This window comes from Myxine glutinosa, chromosome 8 (genome assembly GCF_964187855.1).
Source record: "Myxine glutinosa chromosome 8, kmMyxGlut1.1, whole genome shotgun sequence".
In the NCBI taxonomy this organism is placed as follows: Eukaryota; Metazoa; Chordata; class Myxini; order Myxiniformes; family Myxinidae; genus Myxine; species Myxine glutinosa.
This window is the reverse complement of record NC_136268.1, coordinates 478,644-492,379: the sequence shown is the minus strand read 5'-3', so window position 1 is coordinate 492,379 and position 13,736 is coordinate 478,644. Positions and strand designations below refer to the sequence as shown.

Sequence of the window (13,736 nt, the reverse complement as noted above, 5' to 3'; positions counted from 1 at the left end):
GGCACCTTTTAGAAGTTGTTAGAAATGATTAGATTTCAAGCAGGTGATTCTCCTCTACTTTGGAATTGAACTCACCTGTGGTGAGTTGCAGGTGCCTTCAATTTTAAAATCACTCATTCAACCAGTTTGAATGGAGAAAAGGAGTCTTTCTGCTGTTTTGTGTCACTGTGTGTACCACAATGAGCAGGGAGAAAATAAAGAAAACCAGATAATTGTCTGAGGAGGTCAGACACAAGATTGTAGCCAACCATGGACAATCTCAAGGCTACAGGTCTATCTCCAGAGACCTTAATGTTCGTGTATCCACCGTATGCAATGTTATCAGAAAGTTTATGGCCCATGACACTGTAGCCAACCTCCCTGGATTTGGCCGCAGGAGAAAACCTGATCGAAGATTGCAGCGAAGGATTTTTCGAATGGTGGAGAAAGCACCTTGATAAACTGCCAAACAGATTCAAGCTGACCTTCAGACGCAAGGTACGACAGTTTCAACTTGCACCATCCGTCGCCAACTCAATGAAAGGGGGTTCTATGGTAGGAGACCCAGGAGGACCTCACTGCTGAGAGAGAGAGATAGGAAAGCCTGACTGGAGTTTCCCAAATCACGCCTGAACAAGCCAAAATCCTTCTGGGAGTGGACAGATGAGAACAAATTAGAGCTTTTATGAAAAGCACGTCATCTCTATGTTTACAGAAAACAAAATGAAGCCTTCAAAGAAAAGAACACCTTCCCTACAGTCAAACATGGAGGAGGTTCAGTGATGTTTTGGGGTTACTGGGTGCCTTGATGAAATCATGAAATGGCATCATGAAATCAGGAGATTCCCAAGGCATTTTGGAGCGCAATGTTCAACCCAGTGTCAGGAAGGTGGGTCTCTGTCGAAAGTCATGGGTCTTGCAGCAGGACAATGACCCCAAGCACACTTCAAAAAAATCACCTAGGAATGGTTCAGGACAAAACGCTGGACTTCTTAAGTGGCCAGCAATGAGTCCAGATCTAAATCCCATTGAACACCTGTGGGGAGATCTGAAAACAGCAGTTGGGAGAAGGCACCTTCAAATCTGGGAGAACTGGAGCAGTTTGCACAAGAAGAGTGGGACAAACTACCCGTAGAGAGGTGTAGGAAGCTCATTCATGGCTATAGGAAGAGCTTGACTGCGTTATTTTGTCCAAAGACTGTGCTACCAAATATGAAGTCTAGGGTGTCAATAATTTTGTCAATGCCATTTCTTTTTATTTTCTGGTTTAAAATAATATATTAAGTTCTGAATCCAAAACAAAGGTTCTGTAATATTTACAGTGAAGTAAACAATTGTGGAGACCAAATACTTTTGTAAATTTCAACTTATTTTTGAGAAAATTGTGAGTTATTTGAAAAAAGTGCAAGGGTGCCAATATTTTTGGCTACGACTGTATGCGCTCTACTGAGCGCCATTCTAGTTCGATCTGTACTTTATTTTGACTGCACATGGCGTGCCGCTGTACAGCATACTTAAGGTATTTTTTGAGGAAGGTGAAAGTTCCGTGTGTTATGCAGGGGAGGATGAAGATGAGGATGAAGATGAGGATGACTGTGACGATATTGATCTGGAGGATGACGCAGGTGACGCGCTGGTGGACGTGGCGGTGCCTTGTCCAGACTTTCAGTCCGAAGAGGGTTCTTCGGACGAGGTGGAGACGTGCCCTATCTGTCTCAATTCGTTTCGCGACCAGGCTGCTGGTGTTCCGGAAAATTGCTCGCATAACTTCTGCCTCGATTGTATCCTCGAGTGGGCCAAGGTATGTAACCGAAGCGTTCTATGATTGACTGCGTATAAACAAACGTGCATATCTAAATGTGGAGACATTGCGCCACTTCCGGCTTGGAATTGCTTGCTTCCAGTGATTTGATACGCTGATGTTTTTGTTTTCGGGGTTCTTGTCTTTTTCTTTATTTATTTACCTCCGTCCTACCCCAACCCACCCACTGCTATGTCGAAAAACCGTCAGAATGTGAATTCCTGTCCTGTGGACCGGAAGCCTTTTTCCATGATCAAGGTCCTCTCGCATTTTGGTGGTGCCACACTTCGCCAGGTAGGGAGGCTACATAATTTCCGTTCTTGCCCGTTATCACTGCTATTGCGCAATGTTGTGATGGACATTCCTTGGAGGTTATGCAAAGTGTGGAGGTTATGCAAAGTGTGTTATTCCATTGGGATTTTCTTGTGCAAGGCAGAGCTTGATGGAGACTTGTACAAACGGGAAGCTTAAAATGACAGGTTTTCTGGGGTTTTTTTCCTCCTTGGATCCCAAAAGCTAATTATTTTGAAGGTTATATTTGCATGATAAGAGATATGCCGCACCATCATGGCTTTCTCATTACGACGCGGAATTCACTTTTGTCCTGAGCTGTGGTGACGTGTCTTGTTTGTTGCCAGACGTGTGGACGTTTTTTCTTTTCCATTTTTCATGCAGGTTCCCATACCAGACCGCCTGAAGGTGGTGACCGATGAGGTGGATCCTGTAGATGAAACCCCATGCCAAGTTTGCGGTAGTAGCGACAATGAGGACCGGCTGCTGCTTTGTGACAGATGTGATGCCGGGTGTGTATTTGTACAAAATAAATAGGAAAGAGTGGGGATGGGGGGGGGGGGGGGGTTCATGACATGATTCAAAAAAAATATGGGAAAGGCAGGATGGTTGCAGGTTTCAATTGCAAAGTTTTCTCCATCATTCGTTTGTTTTATACCTTCTTTCATTTCCTGGTATTGCATTGAACAGAAATTATATTTTTAACCATGTTGTGATTTCTTCATGTTTTAATGGAAAAAATCTTTAGGATGTGAACATGAGTACATTATTGAATTGGATTGAAGTAGACTCCCTGTTGTTGTTTAGGTACCATATGGAATGCTTGATCCCACCTTTGGATAGTGTCCCAGTGGAAGAGTGGTTCTGCCCCATATGCATGCCAAGGCCTCGCCACTTGCGTAAGCCTCACCCTTCCAGCATAGATATGTTTGTTAACCTTTTTAAAAACTATTTTTTTCAGCCTAGTGTGTATGTGAGTACAAGTGACTTGTTTTTTTTTCTTTTGTAAGCAGCGAGCGAAGAAGAACACACTGTGCACAACTCTGAGGTTAACCACAGAGTAGCCTCGGCACCCGTGACCCGGGCCATCGCTCGCACGCGACACAGCGAGCGTGTCCGTGGTCGTGTCAATGAGAGACGCATCGCCCGTTCTCAACGCTCCACGGTACCTCGTGTATCTTGCTTGATCTGCTCTGGTGGGGAAAAGGGAAAGGGAAGATGACATATAAAGCAGTAGAAAACAGGCAGCTCACCAATCTTTCTGCCATAGCAAAGCAACAGGCCCTCTTACCAAGTTGCATTGATACCCTTGGCCTTAGGTCATTTTCATTTTGCCGAGAGCAATCCTTGATATTTCACTCGGTTCCACTTCCTTGATGAACGCCAAAGGAGATGTAGCAGCTTAAGTACTCGATGCCATTACAAATGAGAGTGCGATGAATATCGGGTCTTTTGACCTCTGCTCCTGCTGCCACTTTCACTAACCTCGTACTAAACCCAATAGATCATTGTTGTAGTTCTTGTTGGGAGGAAGGGTTCATTGATTACTAATTAATGTACGTATTATTAAAGTCAACTTTTCTTTTTCTATGGCATTGTCTGGATTATGCTCGTTTCTCTGCAGGATGATGGCTTGTCGTACATGGATGACATTTTTGACGCCATTATCTCTGGTCTAAATATCAGCTTACCACCGGCCAGGATAGCCCGGGGTATGTGCAATTTGAGGGTGAATATAGAGGTTTTGGGGGGGGGGGGGGCGAATTGAGGTTGTTGCATTATTTTTGAACTCTTTATTTTCCCAGTTTTCTTCCAGCCTTTTCCATTCTCATTTCCTTCCGTATTTGGTCTACAGGCCGCATGAGTTCAAAGACACGAAGGAGGAAGGCTCGAGCTTCCAAAAAACGACCATCGAGTTCAAAGAAGCGTAAACGGAAGAGGAAGCCCAAGAGAAAAGCTAAAAAACGGGTAAAACTGGCATGCTTGGATTTGATGGCACAGTCTAGTGATTAGGATTGGCGTGCGAGGAAAGGTATGTTTGTATTTGTCCGATCGGGATTGGTGTGCGAGGAAAGGCACGTTTGTATTTGTCCAATCCGGTTTGGTGTATGAGGAAAGGCATGTTTGTATTTGTCCGATCGGGATTGGTGTGTGAGGAAAGGCACGTTTGTATTTGTCCAATCCGGTTTGGTGTACGAGGAAAGGCATGTTTGTATTTGTCCGATCGGGATTGGTGTGCGAGGAAAGGCATGTTTGTATTTGTCCGATCGGGATTGGTGTGCGAGGAAAGGCATGTTTGTATTTGTCTGATCGGGATTGGCGTGTGAGGAAAGGCGTGTTTGTATTTGTCCGACCAGCCGAGCAAGATGGCGGGGGTAGTGAGCTGCTAAACATGCTCGATTTGAGGACTGGCAATCGGGCCCGTGTACTCGGAGAAGTTAATTCACAGACAAAAATATAAGTATTAATCTCTTAAAATCACCTGATTATTTGGCTGCGATTAAAGGTACTGTGTTGTTGTGTTGTTGCTGGTGTTTCTCCAAAAATGCAGTTAAATGTGGCATAAAATCCTTCTTTTAGTTGGTTCTGCTGCACTGACTGTAAAATTTTGAGTGATTATATATATTTCAGCTTTTACTTGCATTTAACCACCGAGTTAGTTATTCCAAGCTATTAAAATTATTGAGACAGTCTGAAGCACATAGCTTCACTTGTCCAAAGGTAAGCATTATGATGAGCGCCCAAAGATGATGACGAACTTTGCGTGTTACCGCTGCTTGGCCTAGACCTTATAAGTGGGCCTTGGTTTCTACCCGATAGGCACTCACGAGGGTTCAAAGCATATATAAACTCTCACGAGTGCCTTACCTGGCAGAAACTACCCTAACCCTTCAAGCACATTTTGACGTGCCAGCTGAAGTGTGTTGATTCAAAGACTCGACTGATTCAACACCTGAATAGTTTTCAGAACTAATGGATTGCTGGAGCCTTTCATTATTTTGTTTACAACTCTAAATGGCTCAAATCTTAATATTTGAACACATTTCGATGAAAGTCATTCCAAAAAAAAAAAAACTCGAGTGGTTTATGATCAAGATTTATTTTGCGTGCCGTGCGTTCCTAGGCAAAGCGGAGTACTGCTAGTACAGCACGTGTGGTTCGGTCATCCAGGGGGTCACCGTCTTGCCGAGCAGGTAGACTATTTCCAAGATCAAGAAGAGTTGACATCGGCGCTCCATCGTTTCTTTTGTTTGAAAACCCCAATCGGCTACTGTCGTTTGACAGGTATGTTTGTGCATGCTCGTTGGTCGGTTTTTGTTTGCTTGCACGTGGCCAATTGTTACGGATTCGTCACTTCCGCCTTTGTTGTTATTATATACTTGTAGGATTTTTAGTTTCAGGTAATATTGTTGTTAAGATTTTTGTGTGAAATGGAGACGACTTTCGTAAAAGGTAAAAACAAATGTTTGTGGAGGAAAAAGAAAAATGTGGAAAAGAAACCGGGAGAGCAGAAAAAATCGGGAGGGAAAAGGAGACAGCCGTGAGTTGCATCGAGGCTGCGAGCGGACCTCCTCGATATTGATCGCGAATGAATTGAGGCTTCTGGTGAAAGGGATTGCCCGCAACATCGGCCCATATTGCGATTGCAATTAAACCTGCGTCTCAGGTTTTGGTACCAAGCCTCGGCTAGTATGAACTATTGTTGGCGGGAAAGCAAGAGTCTCCATTACAGGCTGATTCGCCATTTTGTCCTCAAAGAGGCTGTCCGCTTGGTGCATCGTGTTTTGTCGTTGGGATTCCCCTATCGACATCATCGTATGGATCGCCGTTGGTTTCCATATCGGCTTTATCGTTGGTGGACGTGGGGCGTGGATTGCACTCACGTTTTGGGAGATCGTTACCCCCATGTCGCCATCGGCCCGACCTCTCACCTCGTAACTCCTCGTCCGCAGCCGCACCGATACCTGCCTGTTGCTCTTGCCGTTCTGCACGACTTCGACCTTCGCCTAGCATGGAGATTCGTGCACAAACTTTGGGAATGTTACATTCCACTCACGTTTGGCATATCGTGAGTTTATTGATTGGCGAGCATTGGGGGATGATGGTACCATCATGTGTATTGTTCATGAGATGCAAGTGATATTTTCATGGTACTTTCGTTAAGTGTCATTATTGTCTATGTGAGAGTTCTTAATACAATTACTTATTTTGTTCTACACAATTGCTTTGGTGTGGTTTTACCCTGGTTTAGAACACTCAAAATATCAGATCTTTCTGGTGCGTTCCCTCTCGAGACTCTGAGGGGCACCGTAACTGGAGTTTGGGGAGGTAACACTTAACACAATGTGGAATAGCGCAATGTATTGTGTGCACAGTGATGACTCAAATGGAAGGCGGAGTCCCTGCTTGGACAACAAACTGCACACAATATCGCAGTTGGCCCAACAGTCTCACCAACCGGTCGCAAGACCAATTGCTGTGGGAAGTACTGGGTGAGTGCATGTTCTATTTCACAGAAATTATGGTGAAGCACAAACAAGTCATGTTATTGCAAACACAATAGCAAGACTGAGTGTTATCTCTATACAATGGAGGGAAAGTATGAATGTTGTACGTTTCATCGACTCCTCCAAGAGGATTTGACTGAAGAAACTGCCAGCTGAGGGAATAATGAGGTCACCCTGAAGTTGTGCCTGCGCAAGTTTCGTTTGATACCATCAAGTTTTGAAAAATGTTTTTTTTTTTCACTCATCTTGGTATTTTCTTCCTTTTGGTAGAGGGGGAGGGGGGTTTGGGTTGGGGTTAATATTTTCTTGCTGGAAAATCCTGTCTTCTGTTCTTTTTTCAACCCCATTTGGTTGATCTGATCATATGCTTGTTAAAGTGAACATCTCTCTGGCCGTCCTCAGAGAGACACTTCAACGCCAAAGAGTTGTCATACCCTTCCTCCCCGTCCATGGTACACTGAATCTTGTGGTGAGGCAGTTGCGCTGAAACAACTTGCCTTCATCTCATGGAAGGCAGATCCAACTAAAGGCAATCTCTGTTCCTTTCACAAAGCTCGCAACAAGTGTCTACCCTCAGGAGAGCCAGGAAACAAGATCTCTCCACTCTCAAGTCTGAACTCTCAAACCTGTCTCCCTCCTCCAAATCCTGGTGGCGTCTGGTCAAATTTGTTTCTGGTGTTTGTTCCTCCTCCCTCCCCTCCCTTACCTCAAATGGCTACACTGCTGACTCCGCACGTGAAAAAGCCGAATGCCTCAACTCTGTGTTTGCCTCAAAATCTTGTGTCCCAAACCTGTCCCTCTCTGTACCCACCATACCGAGCTGCTCCTGGATTCGGTGTCCTTCTCTCCTGACAAGGTGGAGACGTTTCCGTCAAACCTCGACTCTGATTCTCCAACTGGACCAGACGGCATCAGCCCAGCCTGCAACTCCTCACTATCTGCCATGATTCTTCCGCTCTTTTAACACCCTCTATCTGTTCTCTTCACGCTCTCTTTTGCTCAAGGTAATCTGCCATCTGCTTGGGAATCAGCCAACATTACCGCTTTACATAAGAAAGGTGCAAAAACAAATCCTTGCAACTACAGACAAATCAGCCTGCTCCCGATTATCAGCAAGATTATGGAATCCATCATCGCTTCTGATATCAAATGCTTCCTCTTTTCCAATGGCTTGATCTCTGATCATCAATTGTGATTCAGACCAGGTCACTCTACTCTGGACATGCTGCTTCTGCTGTCCCAACAATGGATGGAAGTCCTCAATGCCAAACAGGAAATCAGAGCTGTCTCCCTTGACATATCACATGCCTTCGATATGGTCTGGCACCCAGCTCTGCTCACCAACTCTCCTCTTATGGTATCCATGGAAACCTCCACGCATGGCTTGCAGACTTCCTCTCTGGTCGTAGTCAACGTGTGGCCCTGAATGGGTTTCTCTCATCTCCCCTTCCTGTTCTGGCTGGAGTTCCCAAAGGCAGTGTTCTTGGCCCTGTGCTTTTTTTGGTCTTCATCAATGATCTCTCCGACTCCATGGAAAATCCTCTATATCTCTTTGCTGATGACTCCACTCTCTGCTGCTCCATTCCTCATCCCTCAGATTGGCAGTCTGCAGCCTCCTCACTCTCTGCAGACCTGGATAAAATCACAAACTGGTCAAACACGTGGAGCAAGTCTTTCAATCCTGACAAATCTCACACTCTCACTTTGTCTCTCCGAAAAGACCGTCTGGAAAACCCTCCCATCTACTTTCTGAACAATCCTCTCCAAGAAGTTCTGTCGCTCAAGCTTTTGGGTCTCACTATCTGCCATGATCTTTCCTGGGAAAACCACATTTCCAAGCTGGCCTCCAAAGGCAGTCGCCGTCTCGGCATCCTCTGTCCTGCGAAGTCCTTTCTGGGCACTTCTGAGCTCCTCACCACATACAAAACTTTCGTCCGCAGCTCAATGGAATACTGCTCTCCCCTCTGGGCTGGTGCTCCTGTCTCACACCTAGCTCGCCTTCACGCTGTTGAAACCAAGGCAATAGGATCAATGGAATCTCCCACGACGAAGCTGATTTTGCGGGCCTTTCACTCCCTCACCACAGGCAAGACTCTCTGCTCACCTTCACTCTTTCATTCCTCTTTTCTCCCACCTCCGGAACAAACTCCCTCACTCTCTACAATCCCACTGCTCCCTCCAGGTCTTCAAAGCAGCTGTTCACCACCATCTCTTATCTTCCCCCAACCCCATTCAAAAGCTTGATGTTTTCTACCCCCATTAATCCACCCCAAACCGACGTCCTTCAAATTCCCTGTTTTCTTTCCTGAAATCCCCTGTAGTGTCCATCTTGTTTATCCCGTGTGCCCCGCCCCAGCCCTCTCTCTTCCACAGATCTCCTGATGTACCTGTAACCTACTGTTCTGCTTCCCTCTCTCCCCTCTTGTCTCCCGCTCCCTTTATTATATGTCCTGTGTGTTCGCTCTCATACGAGCCTAGACTAAGTCTACAAAAAAGAAACAAAATTGCAGAACAAAAACTGGCCGTGAAGGAAAAACAATAATCACCTTTTCCCAATTTGAATGTTTCATTGACAGGAGAATTGTTGGAGATGGTGGAACTCCATCCGCCTCATTGGATCTCTTAGGCTCAATCTTGGCGGATCAAGATCTGCTGCTTAGAGACAGCTCGGATGTGCTCATCTCACGAGATGGAGCACTTCGGCACCATGTTCCTGACAGGGGTAAGCTCCATCTTTTGTATAAAAATAGCTTTGATGATGAAGAAAACTTTAAATGTTGCTAAATCTTACTTTTATTCTGGGAATTTCTCTCTTTCTCTCTCTCTTTCTCTCTCTCTTTCTCTCTCTCTTTCTCTCTCTCTGTCTCGCCCCCTCTTTCTCTTTATATATTTCTATCACTCTCTCTCTCTCTCTCTCTCTAGCTCTCTCTCACTCTCTCTAGCTCTCTCTCTCTCTCTCTAGCTCTCTCTCTCTCTAGCTCTCTCTCTCTCTCTCCCTCTTTCTCTCACTCTCTCTATAGCTCTCTCTCTCTCTAGCTCTCTCTCTCTCTAGCTCTCTCTCTCTCTCCCTCCCTCTCTCCCTCCCTCTCTCTCTCTGTCTCTCTCTCTCTCTCTCCCTCTCTCTCTCCCTCTGTCTCTCTCTCTCTCTCTCCCTCTCTCTCTCTCTCTCTCTCACTCTCTCTCTCTCCCTCTAGCTCTCTCTCTTTCTCCCCGTCTCTCTTCCTGTCTCTCTCTCTCCCCCTCTCTCTCTCTCTCCGTCTCTCTCTCTCTCTCTCTCTCTCTCTCTCTAGCTCTCTCTCCCCCTCTCTCTCTCCGTCTCTCTCTCTCTCTCCCTCTCTGTCTCTGTCTCTCTCTCTCTCCCTCTCTCTCTCTCACTCTCTCTCTCTCCCTCTCTCTCTAGCTCTCTCTCTTTCTCCCCGTCTCTCTTCCTCTCTCTCTCTCTCCCCCTCTCTCTCTCTCTCCGTCTCTCTCTCTCTCTCCCTCTCTCTCTCTCTCTCTCCCTCTCTCTCTCTCTAGCTCTCTCTCTCTCTCTGGCTCTCTCTCTCTCTCCCTGTCTCTCTTCCTCTCTCTCTGTCTCTGTCTCTCTCTGTCTCTCTGTCTCTTTCTCTCTCTTTCTTTCTCTCTGTCTCTTTCTTTCTCTCTGTCTCTTTCTTTCTCTCTGTCTCTTTCTTTCTCTCTGTCTCTTTCTTTCTCTCTGTCTCTTTCTTTCTCTCTGTCTCTTTCTTTCTCTCTGTCTCTTTCTTTCTCTCTGTCTCTTTCTTTCTCTCTGTCTCTTTCTTTCTCTCTGTCTCTTTCTTTCTCTCTGTCTCTTTCTTTCTCTCTGTCTCTTTCTTTCTCTCTGTCTCTTTCTTTCTCTCTGTCTCTTTCTTTCTCTCTGTCTCTTTCTTTCTGTCTCTTTCTTTCTCTCTGTCTCTTTCTTTCTCTGTCTCTTTCTCTCTCTCTGTCTCTTTCTTTCTCTCTGTCTCTCTCTCTCTCTGTCTCTTTCTTTCTCTCTGTCTCTCTCTCTCTCTCTGTCTCTCTCTCTCTCTCTCCCTCTCTCTCTCTCTCTCTCTTCTCTCTCTGTGCTCATCACTGATGGGGTTTATTGCCTTCTGTATTACAGTCGGTTCATCGGCGATCCACAGTTGCACCCGTGGCACAACTGGTGGGCCTTCAGAACCTCATCAACCCAAAAATGCCAACAAAGACTGTGCTGGTGGATATGGAGGGAGGTTGTCCTGCAGTGCTCCATATTTATCAACGTCATCCACCCCCTCCACCCACAGTAATGGTGGTGCAGGCTCATCTCGTATGGTGTCGTCAGGATCATCGTGGCATCCAGTGACTTCAGGTGTTGGTGCAGAAAGTCAACCCGTTGATGAAGTAAAGAGTAGCTGTGTAAAACAGCCATTCAAGATCAACAGGTCATTCCCATGGCATCTTCGTGATGAAAAGGAATCTGACAACTCCAGGGCTGACCGTTCTCCTGGCATGTCCTTTCATCATTCACCCATAGATTTGAGGCCCTCTACAAGTCCCAAAGACTGGCGAGAGCAGTCTACCTTTGGCTTGATGTCTCGGTTGGACAATGTGAAAACATATGACCCTACACAACCCACTGATGAGGATCATGATTGTGTAAAAGCAGCAACTTTTGGTGCTTATGAGGATAGTATGGTTGAATATGGCACCGTTTATGACCCATTTCGGCCGACAGGTTCAAATGCCAGCACACCTCCGTCAGAAAGTGAGGTTGCACAACCAAGCCCTATGTCTGATGTAAATATGGAGGATGGTAGTTCAGCGGACAGAGTGGTGACCGCAACCACATGGGAGCCATCAAGTTCTTTAAATACTCCAAATATCTCATCCGATGAATACACCGAAAAGGAAAAAATGGATATAAATGTGAGTCCATCGCTGTGTGTGGAACTCTGCAGTAAAACCAATGGTTCGGGGGAAGCTCACCCCCTGCAGAAAAATGAGGTGGAGATGAAGGGGGAGAAAGAAGAGGAGGAGGAGGAGGAGTGGCAAGATTCTGACCTTGACACCGATGCAATGCAGCCTTTGAACATTCTAAACGTTGATGTGCGAAGAGATACAGATGGCTTGAGCATATTTGAGGGGAACAAAATGAGTGTGGATGAAAGTATGAAAATGTTACACGAGTCTTCTGAACCTGAGGATTCGCATGAAAGCGATTCTGCCATGATGCAACGGTCCAACAGACCGTTACAGCATCGTTCTACTGTAGACGGCAACGGCAAATCGGGTACATCAAGATACGTGGACAATGCTTCCAGTTCCAGCACCTCTGGCCTTTCTTCCACAGTCCATGTCAAAGTAGGGGTTGCGAAAGACAGAAAAAGCATCTGTGGAAGTAACCGCGAAATGGCAGCTGTTGTCAAAAAGCGTGAACATACCAAAGATAATGCATTGTCATTTCATGCACAATCTGATAGCGATGGCTTATCTCATTCCAAGACTGGCAAAACGGGGAGAAAGATGCAAAGCGACAGTCAGGAATGTGAAAGTTCTTGGCAAACAAAGTCTCGGAAGGAAAGGTCCTCACCAAAATCTGCGAAGACCAGACGACACCATCGCTCCCGGTCACGTTCCCGATCACCATTGCACTCGAACAAAAAACACAGGAAGAGGCGTTCAGGATCACGGGAGGGTAAACATCGCAGCAAGAGAGGACAAGATGGAGGGCACTCGTCAACTTCGGAAAGCCGTGAAAAAGAACCCCAAAGCCGATCGTACTGCTCACGGTCACGTGATTCCAACCGCCATCTGCATGGTAGCTCGTCGTCGGAGAGAAAGGCGAGACGTGACAGCAGTCTTTCGCCAATATGGGAGAGGAAGGAGAAGCGTCAGACGACATCAAGTATCCATCGGAAAGGGGATCACAAATATGAAAGAGAGCTTTACAGTAAAAGGGATCGTGACACCATAAAGATAACGATATTTTCTGATGTTGGCACAGGGGGAGAGGATAGCGAGTGCTTAGATTCACCTTTAGCACAGGTGGACCGCTATTTGAGCCATGACGCAGGAAAATCAACGAGTAAAGAGGAATCTCGTGGTGGGAAACGCTCGTCTCGTGGTGGGAAGCAAGATGCAGGTTCCATTGATTCGCCCAGACTCACAAAGGAAGCCCGTATAAAAGCGAGGACGAGAGAGAGGCTCACAAAAGGTAAAGCTCACATAACCAAAGTAGACTCTGATTCTAGTTTGGTACGTACACACAGCGAGGATGAGAATGAGGCCTTGGCCAATTACTCAGCATTGGAACCCACGGTGCATCCAGAAGTTACTGCACAAGTTGAGGAAGATGTGTCCTTGCGCTCAGATGGTTTTGTCAAAAGCACGATTTGTGTTCGACCCAATATTACGGTGAAAGAAGATGGCGACGGCAGCATCAAACTGAAGAGAACCAATAATGCTGACCTTAATTTTGACAGGGACGTGAAAAAGGCTTCTAAAACGGACCTTGACATAGGAGACCACGCAAAACGGAAAAGGGAGTACAGCAAAAAGAGGAAAGAAAAGCCGTGGAAACTGTGCACGAAAACCCCGGACAAGAAAGCCGAGGGAAGGAAACGTTGGGAGCAAAACTCCACTGAAGAGGATGACCATGAGCTCGTGTGGAGTCCTTCAACAGGCTCTTTGGATCCTGCGAACGATGTGTCGCTCGACCATGATGGCGACGACCGAGATGCTGAGGACGTTACCGCTCAGAGTCCGACGAGTCCTGCTCTGAAATCGAGTCCTGCTCGATTAACACCTACGAGTCCTGCTCCCAAATTGAGTCCTGCTCGATTGACACCGACGAGTCCTGGTCCCAAATCGACTAAAAGGGTGACTTGGGAAGAACGGCTCGAAGCCGAAGGAACATCGATCGGTAAGGATTTGCTTTTTCATTATTCTTTCACTACGGTATAATTTAGTCACACTTTGACAAAAAAAAAATTTGGGGGATATTTGTTAACACAGTTTATAATCCAATACAGTTCTCGATCTATGAAAACGTCATCTTAACTGTCAAAAAAAATGACATCCTGTGTGTGATTGCGGTATAACTAATTTTTTACTGAAAGTCGGTCACGTTTTTTTATTTTTTTTGTTTGTTTTTGTATACAAGATCGAGGCTCGTGAAAGAGCTAACATTAATCACA

The 13,736-nt window shown here is 45.9% G+C and overlaps 1 protein-coding gene across 3 annotated transcripts in view; it reads left to right on the top strand.

The window, feature by feature from the left end:
* PHRF1 (PHD and ring finger domains 1) overlaps nucleotides 1-13,736 on the top strand; it is a 44,476-nt gene that overhangs the window by 18,051 nt on the left and 12,689 nt on the right. For 2 of the 3 annotated variants that reach the window (XM_078782857.1, XM_078782858.1), the window contains exons 4-14: nucleotides 1,539-1,780; nucleotides 1,991-2,074; nucleotides 2,456-2,583; nucleotides 2,879-2,970; nucleotides 3,085-3,236; nucleotides 3,696-3,783; nucleotides 3,927-4,039; nucleotides 5,196-5,356; nucleotides 6,448-6,564; nucleotides 9,156-9,301; nucleotides 10,682-13,462. In XM_078782857.1, coding sequence (XP_078638983.1) covers nucleotides 1,539-1,780; nucleotides 1,991-2,074; nucleotides 2,456-2,583; nucleotides 2,879-2,970; nucleotides 3,085-3,236; nucleotides 3,696-3,783; nucleotides 3,927-4,039; nucleotides 5,196-5,356; nucleotides 6,448-6,564; nucleotides 9,156-9,301; nucleotides 10,682-13,462 — 4,104 coding nt within the window. The remainder of the gene's footprint in view (nucleotides 1-1,538; nucleotides 1,781-1,990; nucleotides 2,075-2,455; nucleotides 2,584-2,878; nucleotides 2,971-3,084; nucleotides 3,237-3,695; nucleotides 3,784-3,926; nucleotides 4,040-5,195; nucleotides 5,357-6,447; nucleotides 6,565-9,155; nucleotides 9,302-10,681; nucleotides 13,463-13,736) is intronic. The other variant, XM_078782859.1, reaches the window with a different exon arrangement.